Source organism: Pristiophorus japonicus, chromosome 6 (genome assembly GCF_044704955.1).
Source record: "Pristiophorus japonicus isolate sPriJap1 chromosome 6, sPriJap1.hap1, whole genome shotgun sequence".
Lineage (NCBI taxonomy): Eukaryota > Metazoa > Chordata > Chondrichthyes > Pristiophoridae > Pristiophorus > Pristiophorus japonicus.
This window is the reverse complement of record NC_091982.1, coordinates 178,179,637-178,201,369: the sequence shown is the minus strand read 5'-3', so window position 1 is coordinate 178,201,369 and position 21,733 is coordinate 178,179,637. Positions and strand designations below refer to the sequence as shown.

Here is a 21,733-nt window from a genome sequence, read left to right as displayed (position 1 = left end):
TAAGAAGGGAGAAAGGGATAGTGAGTAATACAGGCCAGTCAGCCCAACCTTGGTGGTGGGAAAATTATTGGAAAAATTTCTGAAGGACAGGATAAATCTTCATTTAGAAAGACACGGATTAATCAAGGACAGCTAGCACGGATTTGTTAAGGGATGGTCGCGTCTGACTAACTTAGTTGAATTTGTTGAGGAGGTAACAAGGAGCATTGATGAGGGTAATGCGTTTGATGTAGTGTATATGGATTTCAGCAAGGCTTTTGATGAGGTCTCATGTGGCAGACTGGTCCCAAAAGTAAAAGCCCATGGGATCCAGGGCAAAGTGGCAAGTTGGATCCAAAATTGGCTCAAAGACAGGAAGAAGAGGGTAATGGTTGATTGGTGTTTTTGTGACTGGAGGGCTGTTTCCAGTGGGGTTCTGCAGGGCTCCGTGCTCGGTCCCTTGCTATTCATGGTATACTTTAATGATCTAGACTTGAATGTAAGGTGTATGATTAAGAAGTTTGCAGATGATACTAAAATCAGCTGTGTGGTTGATAATGAAGAAGAAAGCTATAGACTGCAGGAAGATATCGCTGGACTGGTCAGGTGGGCAGAACGGCAAATGACATTTAAACTGGAGAAGTGTGAGGTAATGCATTTGGGGAGGGCTAACAAGGAAAGGGAATACGCATTAAATAGTTGGTCACTGAGAAGTCTAGAGGAATAAAGGAACCTTGGAGTACATGTCCACAGAACCCTGAAGGTAGCAGGCCAGGTAGATAAGGTGGTTAAGAAGGCATACGGAATGCTTGCCTTTATTTGCTGAGGCATAGAATACAAGAGCAGGGGGATTATGCTTGAACTGTATAAAACACATATTAAGGCCACAGCTAGAGTACTGTGTGCAGTTCTGGTCGCCGCATTACAGGAAGGATGTGATTGCGCTGGAGAGAGTACAGAGGAGATTTACAAGGATGTTGCCGGGAGTGGAGAATCTTAGCTATGAGGACAGATTGGCTAGGCTGGCTTTGTTTTCCTTTGGACATGGAGACTGAGGGGAGATCTCATAGAGGTGTCTAAAATTATGAGCGGCCTAGATACAGTGGATAGAAAGAGTCTATTTCCCTTAGCAGAGGGTTCAACAACCAGGGGGCATACTTTAAAGTAATTGGTAGAAGGTTTAGAGGGGATTTGAGGGGCAATTTCTTCACCCAGAGGGTTGTGGGGGTCGGGAACTCACTGCCTGAAAGGGTGGTAGAGGCAGAAATCCTAAACACATTTAAAAAGTACCTGGATGTACACTTGAAGTGCTGTAAACTGCAGGGCTACAGATGAAGAACTGGAAAGTGGGATTAGGCTGGATAGCCTCTTATTAGCTGGCATGGATGCAATGGGCCGAAATGGCCTCCTTCCGTGCTGTAAATTTCTATGATTCTATAATTACATGATTGACTCCCTTGTGCTCATTGCATACTTATACTGATCCAATAAAACCCAGATTGAGCAGGTATCATATCTGAACCATAGTCAGATCTATTAATAAGGTGTGTGGCCCTTGTCTGAATATGACTGTCTTGGGGACGAAATTGCCCCTTCCGATAAGGCCTCTGGCCACCTGAAAGCGGCAGCCATGGGATGGAGGGGTCGCCATTTTGTAAGTTGCCCTCCTTTACTTTTGGAGTGGTGTCTGGGTATGCGCATACGGACCCCTTACTGACCGGCGAGGGCCCCCTAGCAAAATTGCCCCTCGGGAAATTGCCCCTTTCCTGATATTGCCCCACAGGAGCGGCCCTACCGTCGATCAGTGCCCTAACTGCTTTTGCTGTCGGTACACTCTCTGCGGCATGGCGGCCCGGCCGCCCTTGAAGGGCACTGCTGCTGCCGCCATGTTATTTTTTTTGTCAGACGACTGCCAGGTCGGTACAACAATTATGCCCAGCAGCCTGGCACCCCCTTTTGGCCCAGCCGAAACCCTTCCTGTTGGCCCTGTGTTTGCCACTAATGTGGCTGTAGAGTTCACAGCGGCCCTCCCCTTTAACTGAAAGGGGGAGATGTTGTGACGCGCCAGCGCAATGACATCATCAGAGTGGCACTGATGACTGACAGCCTTGGATATTCCGCCCAGCCCCACTTCTGCCCCGCTACTGATGGCCACTCCGCCCCACCTCCACTTCTGCCCCCATCATAAGGCCACTTCCACCATGCTGGAAAAAAAACTCCAAACTGCTGTATTTCAACAGTGAGGCCGCCCCAAAGCATGGGGCAGCCAGAATACATCAAAAACAGTAGATGCGCCTCGTTTCTGGTGGTGGCCAATTTCGGCCCCTCTTATGTTTTACCACTGGATAAGGAATGCATTTGATTGTATCATTTTAAATTCAAATTTATAAATTTATGAATTTTCTAAAGGATTGCTTGACCTGGGCTCCTCTCCTAGACAATCAAGTAGCCACTGGGTGCTCCATGTTTCATTCCTTATTTGCTAATACACATCAATCATTTTTGGAACCAAGCAACGATAAATTTGCATTACAACCATAGCTCTTGCAGCTTTAGTGTTAAACTATACCAAAATAACGTAGTCATTCATGTCACTGGTTATAATTATGAGTATTGCGCTCTGTTTCCTCTCCACTTTGACTGGGAGTCCCCACCTATAATGTAAACCCAATCCACTCCCAGATTGCCACAGGATCTGAGAGTAAAGATGGCAACTGGATCACTGACGACAATTTGTATTTATATAGCACCTTTAACATAGTGAAACGTCGCAAGGCGCTTCACAGGAGTATTATGCGATAAAACTTAACACCGAGCCGCATAATTAGAAATTAGCGCAGGTGAGGAGGTATGTTTTAAGGAGCGTCTTGAAGGAGGAAAGAGAGGTAGAGAGGTGGAGAAGTTTAGGCAGTGTATTCCAGAGCTTGGCACCTAGACAATAGAAGGCACGGCCACCAATGGTTGAGCGATTACAATCAGGGATGCTCAAGAGGGCAGAATTAGAGGAGCGCAGACATCTCAGGGGGTTGTGGGGCTGGAGGAGATGACAGAGATAGGGAGGAGCGAGGCCATGGAGGGATTCGAAAATAAGGATGAGAATTTTGAAATCGAGGCATTGCTCAACCTGAAGTCTTTATAATAATAATGTGCATTATAGTATCGTGTACTGATAAGCAAAGGCTTTCCAAACAACTATGGATACAAAATTCTTCTGAGCGTACAGGCAGTCTTTTTTTGCGGATTTGCAGAAATTACTTAGGTCAATGTAGGTCAGCGAGCACAGGGGTGATGGGTGAGTGGGACTTGGTGTGAGTTAGGACCCTGTCCACTGTGCTGCTCTTTATTTCCCTAACATTCCTGAGCCTATTGATGCACTCTCCAAAGCACAGAAGAGAGGTCTGGTGGCAGCATTCAATAACTATTGCTCTGAGGTGCTTAGAGATCAGCTACTATTATTACATAGATGTCCTTTAACCAAATCTACTCTGTTGCCTTGACTAGCCAGAGGACCCCTGCAATCACATGGGTTGCATGGCTTAACGCTCCTATGGCGGTGGGGGCTGGGATACAGGTTCAAGGAAATGGTAATAGAGAAAAAAAGCTGAGGGTTATCTTTGCATTTCAGGGTGATCCTGAAGTAGTGAGCAGTTTTCACAGAGAAGAGCAGGACCTGATAGTGCTTGGTGTGGTCCAACTAGATCTGATGATGAATGGTGAAACCAGTGGTCCGACAGATATGTTCAAGTTTGCACCCCTTGCACTTGAGTGAGCGAAGATGGAGGCCATACCAGGGAATGGCCAGGGTAGAAGGAATAAGGTTTTACTTGGGACAAAGGCATTAAAGGTGCCTGTAAGAGAGTGATTGGCCTGGATTTTTCTGCAAAAGAATGGCATTTGCCTTTGACTTTGTAAAAAGCTGGCCACAAACGTTCAGCGGGCTCTAGAACACAGACTTCCTCTATTCCTGTGTCATTTTTAATTCAGCGCCTCGGCAGGGGATCTGTGGCGTCCAGCAACAGGGCAGGCAGCAGGGAGGCTTATCAACCTATCGGATTGAAGAATTCTCACAGATAGCAAAGCAGGAAGTAAAAAGCATGGAATTTCGATCACATATAAATAATTGCACAGAAAGCAAAATAAAGATTAGGATATACACATGGGATTAAGGCAGAAATTTAAATAGAAAAACACAAACTAAAAAAAAAAATCCATTTCTGTTTTTATTAAATCTACAACATTTACATTTCTTCTGAGGGAAGGAGACTCCATGCTTATAAAATTAATTTTTCAGGGCCAGGGACATTCAATGTGAATGTGGGGCCAAGCACTTGAGAGATGATGGGGTCTGATAATAGAGCAGACAGGTCTGGGACTACTTAGAAGGTAGTCTTAAGGGCCCTCAGGTATGGGCACCAGGACAGTCAAGGTGGGCGTGAAGCTTATTCGTAGGAACCCTTGCAGTGTGCATGGGGTCTGGGAACATTCAGGGTGGGTGTGGGAGTTGGGAGCACGCAGTGAGTGTGAGCCTTAGGAGTAGTTGAGGTAGGGGTGGGACCAAAAGGAAGCAGTTGGGCTTGGGAGTACTTGAAGGAGGATGAAAGCTGGGCCTACTGTTAGCATAAAAGAAATGCGGCCAAAAGCACGCAGATAGGGAGAACTGCAGAGAGAAAGAAGGGTCCTGAGTCACTTGGGTGAGGAGCAAACAGTCAGAGGGAACAGGAAGCAGAGCAACACAACCATGGAGCAGCCAGAAAGAAGGAGGAAGGCCTAAAGTTACCCAGAGTAAAAGCAACCTCAGCGATGAACAGTAGGGCCTGGAGTTGTTCAGAGAGGAAACAGTCAAAAGGTAGGAGCAGAAACGGGGGACGAAACCTGGAGACGACTACGACCATAAATAGTAGGACACGACTGCTGCCAAAGGAACGGAAAGGGACTGCGCATGCGCACTGCCAGATCGTCACAGGAGTGCGTTCGTTAAAAAAATATAAATGCCGGGATGGTGCATGCTGCTTCAAAAATGCCGGGAGAAAGCGGGCTGTTAGGCAAAATGCCAGGAGGAAACAGGCTGTGAGGAAAATTGCCAGAAGGACCGCTTTAAAAATGCTCTGTGGAAATAAAAGAAGCTTCCGGTTCCAGATTAATGCGCAATACGCTTCTGCGCAGCTTCCGGTTGTTGGCAGCAGTTACTCCGTAAATAGTATGTTACCAATCAAGAATAAGATCAGATAAATTTATAATTATTAGGTTTACAACCAATGCTTAATTATTTGGTTTACAAACTCACACACTCAGGAAGACTGGGTGCAGTCTCTTTACTTCAATTCATTTTGCATGTATGTCTTTCCAAGTAACTGGTTTAGTCTGGATGCTTCTGTATATGTGCAAACATAGATGTGACTCAGCAGTCAATTATTTAGCTATTAACATTATGCCATGTATGTCAGTTATCACAACAAAAAGGAATGGGGCTCAGAGTCATCCAGAGTGGGAGCAACATGGTCCTGAGTCACTCAGAGTAAGAATGGCAGCGACCTGTGTCTGGGCTGAAGCTGACTACAGAGGGAGTGAATGAGGTCGTAGTGTGAATGGAGGTATTAAACATAAGAACATAAGAAATAGGAGCAGGAGTAGGCCATTTGGCCCCTCGAGACTGCTCCGCCATTCAATAAGATCATGGCTGATCTGATCCTGGCCTCAACACTTTCCTGCCCACTCCCCATAACCCTTGACTCACTTATCATTCAAAAATCTGTCTTATCTCCACCTTAAATATATTCAATGACCCAGCCTCCACAGCTCTCTGGTGAAGAGATTTCCAAAGATTCATGACCCTCTGAGAGAAGAAATTCCTCCTCATTTCCGTTTTAAATGGGCGACCCCTTATTTTGAAATTATGCCCCCTAGTTCTAGATTCCCCCACGAGGGGAAACATCTTCTCTGCATCGACCCTGTCAAGCCCCTTCAGAATCTTATATGTTTCAATAAGATCCCCTCTCATTCTTCTAAACTCCAATGAATATAGGCCCAACCTGCTCAACCTTTCTTCAAAAGACAACCTTTTCATCTCAGGAATCAACCTAGTGAACCTTCTCTGAACTGCCTCCAATGCAAGTATTTCCCTTCTTAAATAAGGAGACCAAAACTGTACACAGTACTCCAGGTGTGGTCTCACCAAGGTTGGAGCAGGACTTCTCTACTTTTATACTCCATCCCCTTGCAATAAAGGCCAATGTTCCATTTGCCTCCCTAATTACTTGCTGTACCTGCATGCTAACTTTTTGTGTTTCATGTAAAAGGACCCCAGATCCCTCTGTACCTCAGCATTTTGTAATCTCTCTCCATTTAAATAATAATTTGCCTTTTTTATTTTTCCTACCAAAGTGGATAACTTCACATTTTCCCACATTATACGCTATCTGCCAGATATTTTCCCATTCATTTAGCATATCTATGTCCCTTGCAGATTCTTTGCATCCTCCACACAATTTGCTTTCCCACCTATCTTTGTATCATCAGCAAATTTGGCAACATTACACTCGGTCCCTTCATCCAAGTCATTAATATAAGATTGTAAATAGTTGAGGCCCCAGTACAAATCCCTGTGGCATCCCACTAGTTACAGTTTGCCAACCTGAAAATGACCCATTTATCCCAACTCTCTGTTTTCTGTTAGTTAGCCAATTCTCTATCCATGTTAATATATTACTCTCAACCCCGTGAGCTCTTATCTTGTGTATCATCATCATCATCATAAGCAGTCCCTCGAAATCGAGGAAGACTTGCTTCCACTCTAAATGAGAGTTCTCAGGTGACTGTAAAGTCCAATACGGGAATTACAGTCTCTGTCACAGGTGGGACAGATAGTCGTTGAAGGAAAGGGTGGGTGGGGAGTCTGGTTTGCTACATGCTCCTTCCGTTGTCTGCGCTTGTTTTCTGCATGCTCTCAGCGACGAGACTCGAGGTGCTCAGCGACTTCCCAGATGCTCTTCCTCCACTTAGGACGGTCTTGGGCCAGGGATTCCCAGGTGCCGGCAGGGATGTTGCACTTAATCAAGGAGGCTTTGAGGGTGTCCTTGAAACAATTCCTCTGCCCACCTGGGGCTCGCTTGCAGTGTAGGAGTTCCGAGTAGAGCGCTTGCTTTGGGAGTCTTGTGTCGGGCATGTGGACAACGTGGCCCACCCAACGGAACTGGTCAAGTGTGGTCAGTGCTTCGATACTGGGGATGTTGGCCTGATCAAGAACACCGATGTTGGTGCATCTAACCTCCCAGGGGACTTTCAGGATCTTGCGGAGACATCGTTGGTGGTATTTCTCCAGCGATTTGAGGTGTCTGCTGTATATGGTCCACGTCTCTGAGGCATACAGGAGGGTGGTATTCACTACAGCCCTGTAGACCATAAGTTTGATGCCAGATTTGAGGGCCTCATCCTCAAACACTCTCTTCCTCAGGCGACCATTTCGGCTGCCCCCAAAAGTTTGTCACCAACCTCCGCCTTCTCCATGATGACATGTAAGCCGTGATCCTGACCAACGGATCCACCACAGTCCCAATCCATGTCCGGACTGGGGTCAAGCAGGGCTCCGTCATCGTGCCAACACTTTTCTCAATTTCCTCACTTCAGTGCTCCATCTCATGCTCAACAAGCTTCCCGCTGGAGTGGAACTAAACTATAGAAGCAGTGGAAATCTGTTCAACCTTTGTCGCCTCCAGGCTAGATCCAAGACCATTCCATGTCGTTGAACTACAGTACGCGGAGGACGTTTGCGTCAGCGTACATTCAGAGGATGAACTGCAAGCCATCGTTAAATGATCAGGATGTTGAAATAGTTTGGGTGGGGATAAGGAATAATAAGGGGAAAAAGCCATTGGTGGGCATAGTCTATAGGCCCCCTAACAGTAGCAACTCTGTTGGTCGGAGTATAAACCAAGAAATAGTGGGGGCTTGTAAAAAGGAAACAGCAATAATCATAGGTGATTTTTAACCTCCATATTGATTGGACAAATCAAATTGGTCAGGGTAGCCTTGACGAAGAGTTCATAGAGTGCATAAGGGACGGACGGGTTCCTTGAACAGTATGTAACAGAACCAACCAGGGGGCTGGCTATCTTAGAACTTGTCCTGTGTAATAGAATCATAGAATTATAGAAGTTTACAGCACGGAAGGAGGCCATTTCGGCCCATCGTGTCCATGCTGGCCAACAAGAGATTATCCAGCCTAATCCCACTATCCAGCTCTAAGTCTGTACAGATTACGGCACTTCAAGTGCACATCCAAGTACTTTTTAAATGTGGTAAGGGTTTCTACCTCTACCACACTTTCAGGCAGTGAGTTACAGATCCCCACTACCCTCTCCGGAAATAAATTTCCCCTCAAATCCCCTCTAAATCTTCAACCAATTATTTTAAATTTATGCCCCCTGGTTGTTGACCCCTCTGGTATCCTCTATATAATGAGACAGGATTAATAAACAATCTCCTAGTAAAGGATCCCCTTGGAATGAGTGATCATAGCATGGTTGAATTTCAAATTCAGATGGAGGGCGAGAAAGTTGGATCTCAAACCAGCATACTAAGCTTAAATAAAGGAGACTACAAAGGTATGAGGGCAGAGTTGGCTAAAGTGGACTGAGAAAATAGATTAAAGTGTAGGACGGTTGATGAACAGTAGCATACGTTTAAGGAGACATTTCATAACTCTCAAGAAAAATATATTCCAGTGAGGAGGAAAGGGTATAAGGAAAACATAGTCATCCGTGGCTAACTAAAGAAATAAAGGATGGTATCCAATTAAAAACAAGGGCATACAAAGTGGTCAAAACTAGTGGGAGGACAGAAGATTGGGAACCAGCAAAGAATGACTAAAAAAATGTTTAAGAAAGGGAAGATAGCCTATGAAAGTAAACTAGCACCAAATATAAAAAGAGATAGCAAGAGTTTCTACAGGTATATAAAAAGGAAAAGAGTGGCTAAAGTAAATGTTAGTCCCTTAGAGGACGAGACTGGGGAGTTAGTGATGGGGAACATGGAGATGGCAGAAACTTTAAACAAATATTTTGTATCAGTCTTTACGGTAGAGGATACTAAAAATATCCCAACAGTGAATAGTCAAGGGGCTATAGGGGTGGAGGAACTTATCATAATCACAATCATTAAGGAGGTGGTACTCAATAAGATAATGGAACTAAAGGCAGATAAATCCCCTGGACTTGATGGCTTGCATCCTTGGGTCTTAAGAGAAGTAGCAGCAGGGTTAGTGGATGCATTAGTTGTAATTTACCAACATTCCCTGGATTCTGGGGAGGTCCAGCAGATTGGAAAACTGCAAATGTAACGCCCCTATTTTAAAAAAAGAGGCAGACAAAAAGCAGGAAATTATAGACCAGTTAGCCTAATATCTGTGGTTGGGAAAATGTTGGAGTCCATTATTAAAGAAGCAGTAGCAGGACATTTGGAAAAGCATAATTCAGTCAGGCAGAGTCAGCATGGATTTATGAAGGGGAAGTCATGTTTGACAAATTTGCTGGAATTCTTTGAGGATGTAACAAACAGGATGGATAAAGGGGAACCAGTGGATGTGGTGTATTTGGACTTCCAGAAGGCATTTGACAAGATGACACATAAAAGGTTACTGCACAAGATAAAAGTTCAACGGGGTTGGGGGTAATATATTAGCATGGATAGAGGATTGGCTAGCTAACAGAAAGTTGGGATAAATGGTTCATTCTCGGGTTGGCAATCAGTAACTAGTGGGATGCCGCAGGGATCAGTGCTAGGACACAACTATTTACATCTGGAACATCGGGTCCTTCTTTAAAACATCTGTTAATTCTTGTGGAAGCAAGTCATCCTCGTTCGAGGTACCGCCTATGATGATGATATTAACGACTTGAATGAAAGGACCGAGTGTAACATCCAAGTTTGCTGACGATACAAAAATGGGAGGAAAAGCAATGTGTGAGGAGGACACAAAAAACCTGCAAAAGGACATAGACAGGCTAAGTGAGTGGGCAAAAATTTGGCAGATGGAGTATAATGTTGGAAAGTGTGAGGTGATGCACTTTGGCAGAAAAAATTGAAGAGCAAGTTATTATTTAAATGGAGAAAAATTGCAAAGTGTTGCAGTACAGCGGGACCTGGGGGTCCTGGTGCATGAAACACAAAAGGTTAGTATGCAGGTACAGCAAGTGATCAGGAAGGCCAATGGAAACTTGGCCTTTATTGCAAAGGGGATGGAATATAAAAGCAGGGAAGTCTTGCTACAGCTATGCAGGGTATTGGTGAGGCCACACCTGGAATACCGTGTGCCGTTTTGGTTTCCATATTTAAGAAATAATATACTTGCATTGGAGGCAGTTCAGAGAAGGTTCACTAGGTTGATTCCGGGGATGAGGGGGTTGACTTATGAGGAAAGGTTGAGTAGGTTGGGCCACTACTCATTGAAATTCAGAAGAATGAGAGGTGATCTTATCAAAACGTATAAGATTATGAGGGGGCTTGACTAGGTGGATGCAGAGAGGATGTTTGCACTGATAGGGAAGACTAGAACTAGGGGGCATAATTTACAATAAGGGGCTGCCCGTTTAAAACTGAGATGAGGAGGAATTTCTTCTCTCAGAGGGTTGTAGATCTGTGGAATTCGCTGCCTCAGAGAGCTGTGGAAGCTGGGTCATTGAATATATTTAAGACAAAGATAGACAGTTTCTTAACCGATAAGGGAATAAGGGGTTATGGGGAGCAGTCAGGGAAGTGGACCTGAGTCCATAATCGGATCAGCCATGGTCATATTAAATGGCGGAGCAGGCTCAAGGGGCCAAATGGCCTACTCTTGCTCCTATTTCTTATGTTCTATGTTCTTACAGTAATCACAAACTCTACTGTTCCACCTTGGAATGTAATTACAATCTTTGCTATTTCCCCTTAGAATGCAGTAAGATTTTAAACAGTCGCTTCTCCTTGGTATTTCATGTGCACCTGATGCTGTGCACCCGAGCTGCCAGATGATGCGCCAGTATCGCACCACCCTACACCAGCAGCACAAATCATTCCCGCAATGCCCAAGTCATTCCTTTCACACTCACCATTGTGCAGGGTACCCTTATGACTGACCATTCACTACAACTCACTAAGCCACTTCCAAAGGTGCACACAAATCTGTCTAAGAACACAAAGTGTTCAAAATAAACATTTCAATGTTTGACAACACATTAGCAGAAAGTCTACATGAACATTGGCTAAAACACCCAAGTGCCTACCCTTGCGTTTTGTTAGTTGGCATGATTGGAGAAGGATGAGGGCGAGTGTGAGAGGTGGCTAGTGAGATGGGTAAGTGATAATGTAGATAGAGAGAGAGGGATGGGTGAAGGTGCAAGGTCAGTTGGTGTGAGTAAGGATGTGATGAGTGGCACAGCAGAATGAGGTTGAATGTGGATTTGCAGTAACATTTTGTTATCTACTGAGATAATTGAAAGATTTGTGCCACTGCAGTCAGATCCTTCTGACGATATCGCTGCTTGTGCTCTACTGTGCAATGTGCACCCAGGCTGCGTTGGTGTCCTGGGGAGGTCTCTTCCGTTCATTGGAAGGGAAGATAACCTCCCTGTGTGCTGTGACTCCCTCCATAAGCATCTGGAGGGAGTCATGGGAGAGCCTGAGTGCAGTTGTGTACCTTTGTGCAGTGCTTGTCAGTTTTTGCAGCAACTCAATGCTGTAGAACACTGACAGAAGAACTGTCAGAAAAATATTGGCCATGGTCCCTTTTAAGAAACCGACTGATAATGCGTCATCAGATGATTTCATTCGACCGGCTTCCTGTTAATTGGCCGGGAACACCGCAGGGCGGGCTTAACAAGCCCCATCAATGGGAGATTGCTGTCAGAGGATGGGCTAGAACTGGGAGCGAGTTCCCCACGCACCACTGATGCTGCCCGCACCCAACTTGTACCCGTTGGCGAAATCACGGCCAATAGGTGGATCAGCACTTTGAAACTAATGAACAAAGCAAACAGCTAAACAGCTTGCAATTTAAGGTATTTACATATGTAGGATTTCCTGATATACTTATAAACAATATATCAGGGACAAATTCCATATGCATTTCCAGGGATTTCCCTAAAATGAGCAGCAGAGTACTTTTGCCTGGAAGCATGTAATTGTTTTGTAAAACATTATTCATTCTTAGTATTTGGGCATCACTAGCAAGGCTAGCATTTATTGGTCATGAGAAAGTGGTGGTGAGGTGAGCTGCTTGATTGAACTGCTGCAGTAATGCAACACTAATGACATCAACATACCTCCCATCTCATTCTCTTGGATCTCCCCTCTGTGAAGGCCCAAATGCAGCAGTGCCCATTGCAAGTTGGCCGTTGCAGGTAATTGAATGTGACATTTTTTTTTCATGTGCAGGGGACCTTTCTCCCTTTCCCAGCACTAAACAGGGCAGTGTAGGGAAGAAAATTGGTGCTGGGATTTCTTGCTCGCCCTCATTGCCATAATGAGTGCAATTGAAGGTGCTCTGTTTGACACTGTGAGGATCCTGAGAGGAAGTCCCAATGCTGCATAGACCTTAACGGCAGCAGCACTGTTAAAGAGGCAGGTCAAATGGAAGTCATGCAAGATATCCAGAAGATGTTTACTTTTAAAGGCAGGATCTTTACAGCGCAAAATTTTGATGAATTGTGGTAAAATTGTCATTTAAATTATGTGTGCTAACCTATGATTTGCATGTTGATAATTTGCATATATATATCAAGGTTCTGTTCCCCTGTGAATGAGTTTTTGCCATTCTGTCATGGCTGGGACGGCAGCAGCACAGATGCCCCTGCTATCCACTAACCTGGTTCCAGGGATGAGAGATTGCAGTTATGTGGATATACTGGAGAAGCTGGGGTTGTTCCTGTAATGAATGGAATGACTCAAAAGACTTGTTACTGTAAATGTCTCAGGTGTAAACCTGATCCAACTTTATTCGTGCCCAAAGTAACCTGCATGACATGGTACCCGCGCTTATATACCAATGATCGCGCACGTGCACGTACAGTCCAATGGCGACCGACAGTGGTGCCCCCTGGTGTCTGATGACCCCAAGCATAAATACATAACAACATCCCCTTTCGAGATCTTAATATCAGTGTTTTTACAAACTAAGACTGTCTGGCACTTTCCGCTCACGAGTTGATCGTCTCAGTTCAACTTCAGTTCGAGGCGAGCCGTCTGAGTCAGTTGTGACTGAAGGCTGAGTAACCGATCTGATGGGAGTGGTAATGACCACATCAGGGACTGGAGGTCCAGTTTCAATAATGACAGCAAAGTCCTCTGATGAATGATCATTGGTTGGTTGATCACTGACTGCATCTTCCTCAAGCGGTTCCAGTTCATCCGTGTGCCACAGTTTTATCTGATCCACATGTTCCCTGCATGTTTGCCCATTCTTGAGCACGACAATAAAAACTCTGTTATCCTCCTTGGCTGTAACAGTACCGGCGATCCACTTTGGACCTTGACCATAGTTCAGTACATAAACCGGATCGTTGACAGATGCCACGTGACACAGCAACACGATCATGATACCCTTGCTGACTTTCACGTCTGTTTTCAATACGATCATTCAAATCAGGATGAGCAAGAGAGAGCTTGGTCTTGATTCTTCTCTTCATCAGTAGTTCAGCAGGGGAGACCCCAGTAACTGAGCAGTATACGGGACAAGCGAGTCTTCAGTGAACCCTGAGTTACATGTTTCATACTCTGCTTGATCGTTTGAACAGCACGCTCTGCTTGACCATTAGAAGCAGGTTTGAATGGGGCTGACCTCACATGTTTAATATTATTGAGTTTCATGAACTCCTGAAACTCCAGACTTATGAAGCAAGATCTGTTGTTGCTTACAACAATGTCACGCAAATCATGAGTAGCAAACATGACATGAAGGCTCTCAATAGTAGCTGTAGATGTACTGGATGACATAATAATACACTCTTTCCGCTTTGAATATGCATCCACCACAACAAAAAACATCTTTCCCAGGAAAGGGCCTGCAAAATCGATGTGGCTCCTCGACCATGGTTTAGGTGGCCATGACCAAAGACTCAGCAGAGATTCCGCTGGTACTTTACTTAGCTGCATGCAAGTATTGCACTGATGCACACATGATTCCAGATCAAAGTCAATTCCAGGCCACCATACATGAGCTTTTGCAATGGCTTTCATCATGACAATACCAGGATGAGTGCTATGTAGTTCACATACAAATTTCTCTCTACCTTTCTTAGGCATGACAACACGATTGCCCCACAGTAGACAATCTGACTGAATGGACAATTCATCTTTGCGACGGTTGTAAGGTTTGGTCTCATCACACATTTCCATAAGAATTGCAGACCAATCACCACTGAGGACACAACGTTTCACAACCGATAAAATAGGGTCATGGCTGGCACAGATCCTAACTTGTTGAGCAGTGACAGGTGTTCCTTCACTCTCAAAAGCATCCATTACCAACAGTAGATCTGCAGGCTGAAGCATCTCCACCTCAGGTGTGAGCAACGGCAGACGACTCAGTGCATCGGCACAATTCTCAGTGCCAGGTCTATGACGAATAACTTAATCATAGGCAGACAATGTTAATGCCCACCTCTGGATATGGGACGGTGCATTGGTATTAATCCCTTTGTTTTCCGAAAACAATGAAATGAGTGGCTTGTGATCCGTTTTGAGTTCAAAACGAAGACCAAACAGGGACTGATGCATCTTTTTGACCCCATACACACATGCCAAAGCTTTTTTATCTACCATACTGTAAGCTCTTTCCGCCTTTGACAAACTTCTCGAAGCATACGCAACAGGTTGTAGCTTACCCGACTCATTTGTTTGTTGGAGTACACAGCCAACCCCATATGATGAAGCATCACAGGCCAATACAAGACGCTTACACAGATCATAATGAACAAGCAACTTGTTTGAACAGAGCAGATTCCTAGCTTTCACAAAGGCTCTATCTTGAGACACACCCCAGACCTAGTTGTTGCCTTTTCTGCGTAGCACGTGCAGTGGCTCAAACAAAGTGCTCAATCTGGGTAAGAAATTACCAAGGTAGTTGAGTAGCCCAAGGAATGAATGCAGCGCCGTCACATTCTGAGGCCTGGTGCATTTTTGATGGTTTTCGAATCAGTAGGTCTGATGCCATCAGCAGCAATCTTCCTCCCCAGGAATTCAACTTCAGGTGCCATGAAGACACACTTTAAAAGTTTCAGCCTGAGCCCAACTTTGTCCAGACGATGTAGAACTTCTTCAAGATTGTTCAGATGTTCAGTAGTGTCACGACCTGTGACCAGAATGCCATCTTAAAACACGACAATTCTCGGAACGGACTTCAGTAAGCTCTCCATATTCCTCCGAAATATGGTTGCAGCCGAACGAATTCCAAAAGGACACCTGTTGTAGACAAACAGTCCTTTTTGGGTGTTGATGCAGGTGAGTTTCTTCGAAGTGTCGACAAGCTCCTGTGTCATATAGGCCGACGTCAGATCCAGTTTAGTGAATGACTTTCCACCAACGAGCATGGCTTCGGTAACGGGTACTGATCCTGTTTCGAAAATCAGTTAATCGTAACCTTGTAGTCTCCACAAATCCTGACAGTGCCATCATTCTTCAACACAGGAGCAATAGGACTGGCCCATTCGTTAAACTCAACCGGTGATATGACCCCTTCACGTTGGAGTCTGTCACGCCCAATTTCAACCTTCTCCCTCATCATGTAGGAAACAGACCGAGCCTTATGATTGACAGGCCTTGCATCCAAATCCAGGTGAATCTGCACCTTGGCTCCAGTAAAATTACCAATGCCCGGTTCAAACAAAGAAGGAAACTTCTTCAACACTTGAGTACATGAAGTGTCAAGACACCGCTTTGATGTCATTCCAAATTCACTTGAGTTCTCGAGCCAATTCCTGCCGAACAGCGTTGGACCATTACCTGGGACGATCCATAATGGTCGATCATGAACCACACCATTATATGACACCTTGACTACTGCACTGCCAATCACCAGTATGAGTTCCTTAGTGTAAGTACACAACTTAGCATTGACTGAACTCAGCTTAGGCTTCACAGCCTCAGTGTCCCACAGCTTGTCGAATGTCCTTTAGCTCATTATCGACTGACTCGCATCCATGTCCAGCTCCATTGATACAGGCATGCCATTCAGTTTCACATTAACGATTATTGGCTGGCTCTTTCCCAAGAACAAATACAGATCATACACTTCCTCCTCGGGTTGTGTATCTGGGCCAGCACTGGACTGGTCATCGTCAGCTATGTGATGAGCGGCAGCACATTTGCTCAGTTGTGGGCACATTCTCTGAAGATGCCCCACTTTCAAACAGCCATTACAGGAGTACTGTTAAACCGACACTGATGAGGCCGATGATTGCCCCCACAATGCCAACAGGGTGAAATCGGATTCGTACCAGTTGGCGGACTTTGAGCAGCTACAGGTTTCACATAAGCATTCGAGTAGGCCCTGCCATAAGCAGCCCTGCCAGACGACGACACAATCTTGTTTACAGTACTTGCCGTGAAGCTCCGACTCTTCAATGATACCTGCCTCAAATTATCATCAATCGTCATGCATGCCTGGGCAGTCGCAATGGTCTTGCTCAAATCCAGCTTCTCATCGGCCAATAACTTCTGAAGAATCACATCTTGGTTGATGCCTATCACGAAGAAATCTCGCGGCATGTCCTCCAACACGTTCCAGAACTTACACGGCTCAGCAAGACGTCGCAGGTCGGCAAAGAATCCCGACACATCCTGGCTCTCAGCACGAACATGTGTGTAGAAGCGATAGCGTGAGATGATGATCCCCTCTTTTGGCTTAAGATGGTCACGCACCAAAGCACACAAATCGCCATATTCTTTGTCCGTTGGACGTAAAGGCGAGAGAAGATTCTTCATGAGACCATAAATTTTTGGACCACAAACGGTGAGGAAAACCGCCCTGCACCGAACTGCGTTAGCATCTCCCTCCATTTTGTTGGCCACAAAATACTGATCCAGGTGGTCGATAAAATCCGCTCAATCCTCGCCATCCGTGAATCTCTCCAGAATTCCAATAGTGCCCATTGTACATGCGAAGGTTCTTAAGTTACCTCGTCGCCAAATGTAATGAATGTAATGACTCAAAAGACTTGTTACTGTAAACTGCCTCAGGTGTAAACTGATCCAACTTTATTCGCGTCCAAAGTAACCCATGTGACATGGTACCCATGCTTATATACCAGTGACTGCACACGCGCGCGTGCAGTCTAATGACCTCCGACAGTGGCGCCCCCTGGTGTCTGGTGACCCCAAGCATAAATACATAACAGTTCCCCTTAGAGCAGAGAAGGCTAAGAGGAGATTTGATAGAGGTGTTTAAAATCATGAAGGGTTTAGATAAGAGTAAATAAAGAGGAACTGTTTCCAATGGCTGAAGGGTCAATAAACAGAAGGCACAGATTTAACTTTTATACACAAGTTTTTGGAATGCACTGTCTGATAGGGTGGTGGGTACAGATTCAATAGAAGCCTTCAAAAAGGAATTGGATCAATACTTGAAGAAGAAAAAAATTGTCGGGATATGGGGAAAGAGCGGGGGAGTGGGACTAACTGGATTGCTCTTTGAAAGAGCCGGTGCAGACTCAATGGGCCAAATGGCCTCCTTCTGTGCTGCACTATTCTATTATTCTATGATTTAAAATAAACATGTCTGAAATTTGGCCACTAATATCATCAACAATAATTTCTAGGCTGAAAAGTGTACTGGTCATCTGGGCCATAATTTTTGTTATAATTTTTGTAAATAACATCCATTTTGCAAAATGTGACACAACCAAAAATTAATTCAGTTTTGCTTCAGTGGATTCCCTTCCCCCGACAGTGATAAAATCTCATAATTTCAGAGGGAAATTGAGGCCCACTCCCCAACCTCCTTCTGAGAGGAAAATTCTTGTTCAGGAAAAGGAAGAAGAGTGAAATTCCACAGCTCTCCACCCGCTAAGATGAAAATCCAGGCCTGCAGGAAGGTCCATATCTTTGAGAGAGCTTAGTGGCTGACCCCACCCTGCTGAGGTAGTTTTCTTGCCTTTGCTGCTTCTATTCCTGGTCCCTTTTGCTATTCCTCCATTCCCTGCTCTTCCCCCACCCCCCTTTCTCTTTCTTGCTTCCATCCACCTTCCCACATGCTCATTCTCTCCCCCTCTTCTCCACCCAACATCTTCCCATCTCCCCCTCCTCCTCTTCCCCTACCTTTCTAGTCTCTGTCATCAAACAGTTCAAAACATGATATAATGCACATTTATGCACAATAACCATTAGTTCATTGAAAATAAATGAGGAAAGGAGTTCTGTCACAATTCAATTCATAAGAAAGTTTATATATTAATATCTATCTATGAGATATGGTTGGTCACTTTTAATCTTCTGCTACTGTAGGCTTGGTGTCTGTGGGTGAGATAAAATCTGCATTCTTTAGGTGTAGTTAAAGTTTGCTTTGTAGACGAACCAGTCCACAGACGATGCAATCATATATGGCTACCTTGACACTACATAGGTTTTGATTTGTAAAGACTTTTCAAGTTGCAAAGCCATTACTTTTCTTTCACCAGAAGCACTCCCAGATAACTATCTGCAGAGTTATCAGTCTATTTAATCTGACTGATATCAGCAAGTCTCCTTGGTTGGCTAGGGACAGGTTTCTGAGAGGTAGGGCCCTTTGCCTTGACATCTATTGGATAGACAGCTTGGTAGTTGGAAACTGCTGACTCTGAAGGGGAAAAAAGGACAACTTTCCCCAGTTCATCAGGTCTTCTGGGTTCTTCAAGATAGAGACAACTACCGAAGTGACAGATAAGAAACTCACATATACGTTTTATGTTACAAACACTAGTCCAGGTTTAGTATTACTGAGAGTTAGCAAAGTGTCATATCTTTGTTTTCTCTATGAGATATACATTTTTTTAAATTGTAAGCAAGTTGAGTTGTTGTATTGACTTTATGGTGCTGTTTAATTTTACTTTTAATAAAATTTGAGATGTATTTTATAATCTAAGACACGGCCTAATGGAGTGTTTATGCTTCTGTTATCCAAAGAACACAAGAGGGCTTTTGTCAATCCCAGAAATCCACTCCAGTAACAAGGATTTCTGTTTAATCCCCGCTTGTATAAAGTTCCATTTTGGTTCACAAGGAACAGGGACTCACTGGGAGTGGCACCGAGTCCAAGAGAATTATCCAAGTAAAGCCTAAACGCCTAATACTAGGTTTGAATTTGAAATAAGAAAGTGCCTATTAGTACAATTTAAAAGATTCTGGTCTCTGAAAATATTTGATATCCATTTATCAATCAATCTGATTAGCAGATTTTTGTGAACTGCACACTAATATGATATACATTGCCCGAATGATACCTTGGGATGAGTTTGATGATTTGAATTTATATGATGGTGTTGGATTATGATGTAAAATCTTACTGGGTTCCATTGATAATTAAATTAGTGTTATAAAGAGCCAAATGTACAAGAACAGTGACTTGAGTTTCAGTCCATTGCCTTCATATATAATTATAATTTGTTAGTGTTGTATGGATTATAAAACTGAAGTTTAATGCTTATTCATCTATTTCTCAGGCACATCATGAACGAACTGATTGAAACAGAACGGGTGTATGTAGAAGAGCTGCTAAGCATCATTGAGGTAGGGAAAGTGTGCAAATCAAAATTATGAAAAAAATGGTAATTTATATTTGAAGACTTGTTTGTTTATCTCATTGTTTCAGTCAAACGTATATACCTATACCACTGTGGTGCAGCTTAGTGTAGCAGAATTTGCCTGGATTTCCCTATCAGTAGAAAGAACTGAGTAACTGCTGGCAGGAAATCTGCTTAGATACTGCTTAGCGTATTTGATACATGATAACAACTGCCAGATTAAAATATTCCAATTGGCTTTGGCGACCAGTGGCAAAGAGAAAGTAGAAATTTAATATGAGCGGTAACTATGGACCAGCTTTTAACATTTAAAACTATTTGATTGTGTACCCCTAAAATACTGTTTAAATGCATGGAGGTAGTTGTGCCAACACCACCTTCAGTGTGCCAGTGCAGCCTTCGGTCACCTGAGGAAAAGAGTGTTTGAAGACCAAGAACTCAAACCCAGCACTAAGCTCATGGTCTACAGAGCAATAGTGATAGCTGCCCTCCTATATACTTCAGAGACATGGACAAATTACAGTAGGCACTTTAAAGCACTGGAGAAGTACCACCAACGCTTTTTCCACAAAATCCTGCAAATCCATTGGCAGGATAGGCGTACCAACGTCAGCGTTCTCTCTCAGGCCAACATCTCCAGCATCGAGGCATTGATCACACTCAACCAGCTCCGATGGATGGGTCACATTGTCCGCATGCCCGATACAAGACTCCCGAAGCAAACACTCTACTCTGAACTCTGCCACGGCAAGCAAGCTCCAGGGGGGCAGAGAAAATGCTTCAAAGACACCCTCAAAGCCTTCTTGAAAAAATGTAACAACGCCACCGACTCTTGGGAATCCCTCAAAGTGGAGGAGAAGCATCAGAGCAGGCACCAAACACTTCAAGTCTCTTCGTCGGGAGGACACAGAAGCCAAGTAGCAGAAGGAGCGTATGACAAACCAAGCACTCCACCCATCCGTCCCTTCAACCACCATATGCCCCACCTGTAACGGAGTTTGCAGATTCTGCACCGGACTCATCAGTCATCTTAAAATTCATATTAGTGTGGAAGCTAGTCATCCTCGACTCTGAAGAAGAAGAAGGAGTTGTGCACCATGCATCCATTTTTTGAAAAACAAAGCAGCATGTTTATTACCATTAATAATTGGTCATGGCTTTGTCGACCTATAACTTCGAGAAATTGAAAGAGAGATTTTTCTTCGCAATTACCCTAGTCCACTTTTAAGCCATAACTTATTACCATCAGTATTAATGGGAGTAGGAAAATTGTTCTAGCTGAGGGTGGAATGGGAGCTTCAGTATGATACTTCACATCTCAGCTGTACTCTGACGTTCTGTTGTGTTCTGGCCAGAAATCCACTTTTTCCTGGGCCAAGGTCTGTTTCTCTGTTAGTCTCTAGACTTTATAGTCACCGCCACTTTCTAAGAAACTGTATTCTCTCCTGCACTGCCTTTTTTCTAGTACCTGGTCTGCTCCTCCAACTTCAATTTTCTGCTTCTCTGCTGGGAATTTTTTCACTCGAAGCTGAGCTAGTTCTGATCTGATCCCATTGGTTCCCATCCTGCTCTGGATTATGTGACCTTTGCTTTGCTGATTTCTACTTGCTTCCTGTGACCACAGACTCCACTCATCCCTCAGAATGCCTCTGCCACTGAGACTGAGTTGGACCAGCTCTTCAAACTCCAACTGCTGCTCCCAATCTTGTTTTCTCCTCATCTCACGTGAGCTGCTCCTCGGACCAGCTGATACTTAATCCTTTGAACTCCGAGACTCACTTACCTTCTCAACTGTCGATAAATACCTTGCCTCTACTGAATCCTCCCCACCTGACTATAGTTGCTACCATCTGCCTTTCCCAAACTGCCATGCTGGCGATGTACCTCTTATCATCAATTAATGTTCATTAATCTAATTTTGGAGGGGTAGGAAACCTCAGATTAGAACCAAAGATGACAGAATAGTGTTTTCTAAACGACTTTTTAGTTAAAACTACTTTTGATAAAATTAG

At 44.2% G+C, this 21,733-nt stretch overlaps 1 protein-coding gene across 1 annotated transcript in view; it reads left to right on the top strand.

Annotated features, from left to right (window-relative positions):
- LOC139265891 (guanine nucleotide exchange factor DBS-like) overlaps positions 1-21,733 on the top strand; it is a 429,407-nt gene that overhangs the window by 256,788 nt on the left and 150,886 nt on the right. Inside the window, exon 16 of the mRNA XM_070883437.1 lies at positions 19,641-19,707. Within this exon, the coding sequence (XP_070739538.1) occupies positions 19,641-19,707 (67 nt within the window). The remainder of the gene's footprint in view (positions 1-19,640; positions 19,708-21,733) is intronic.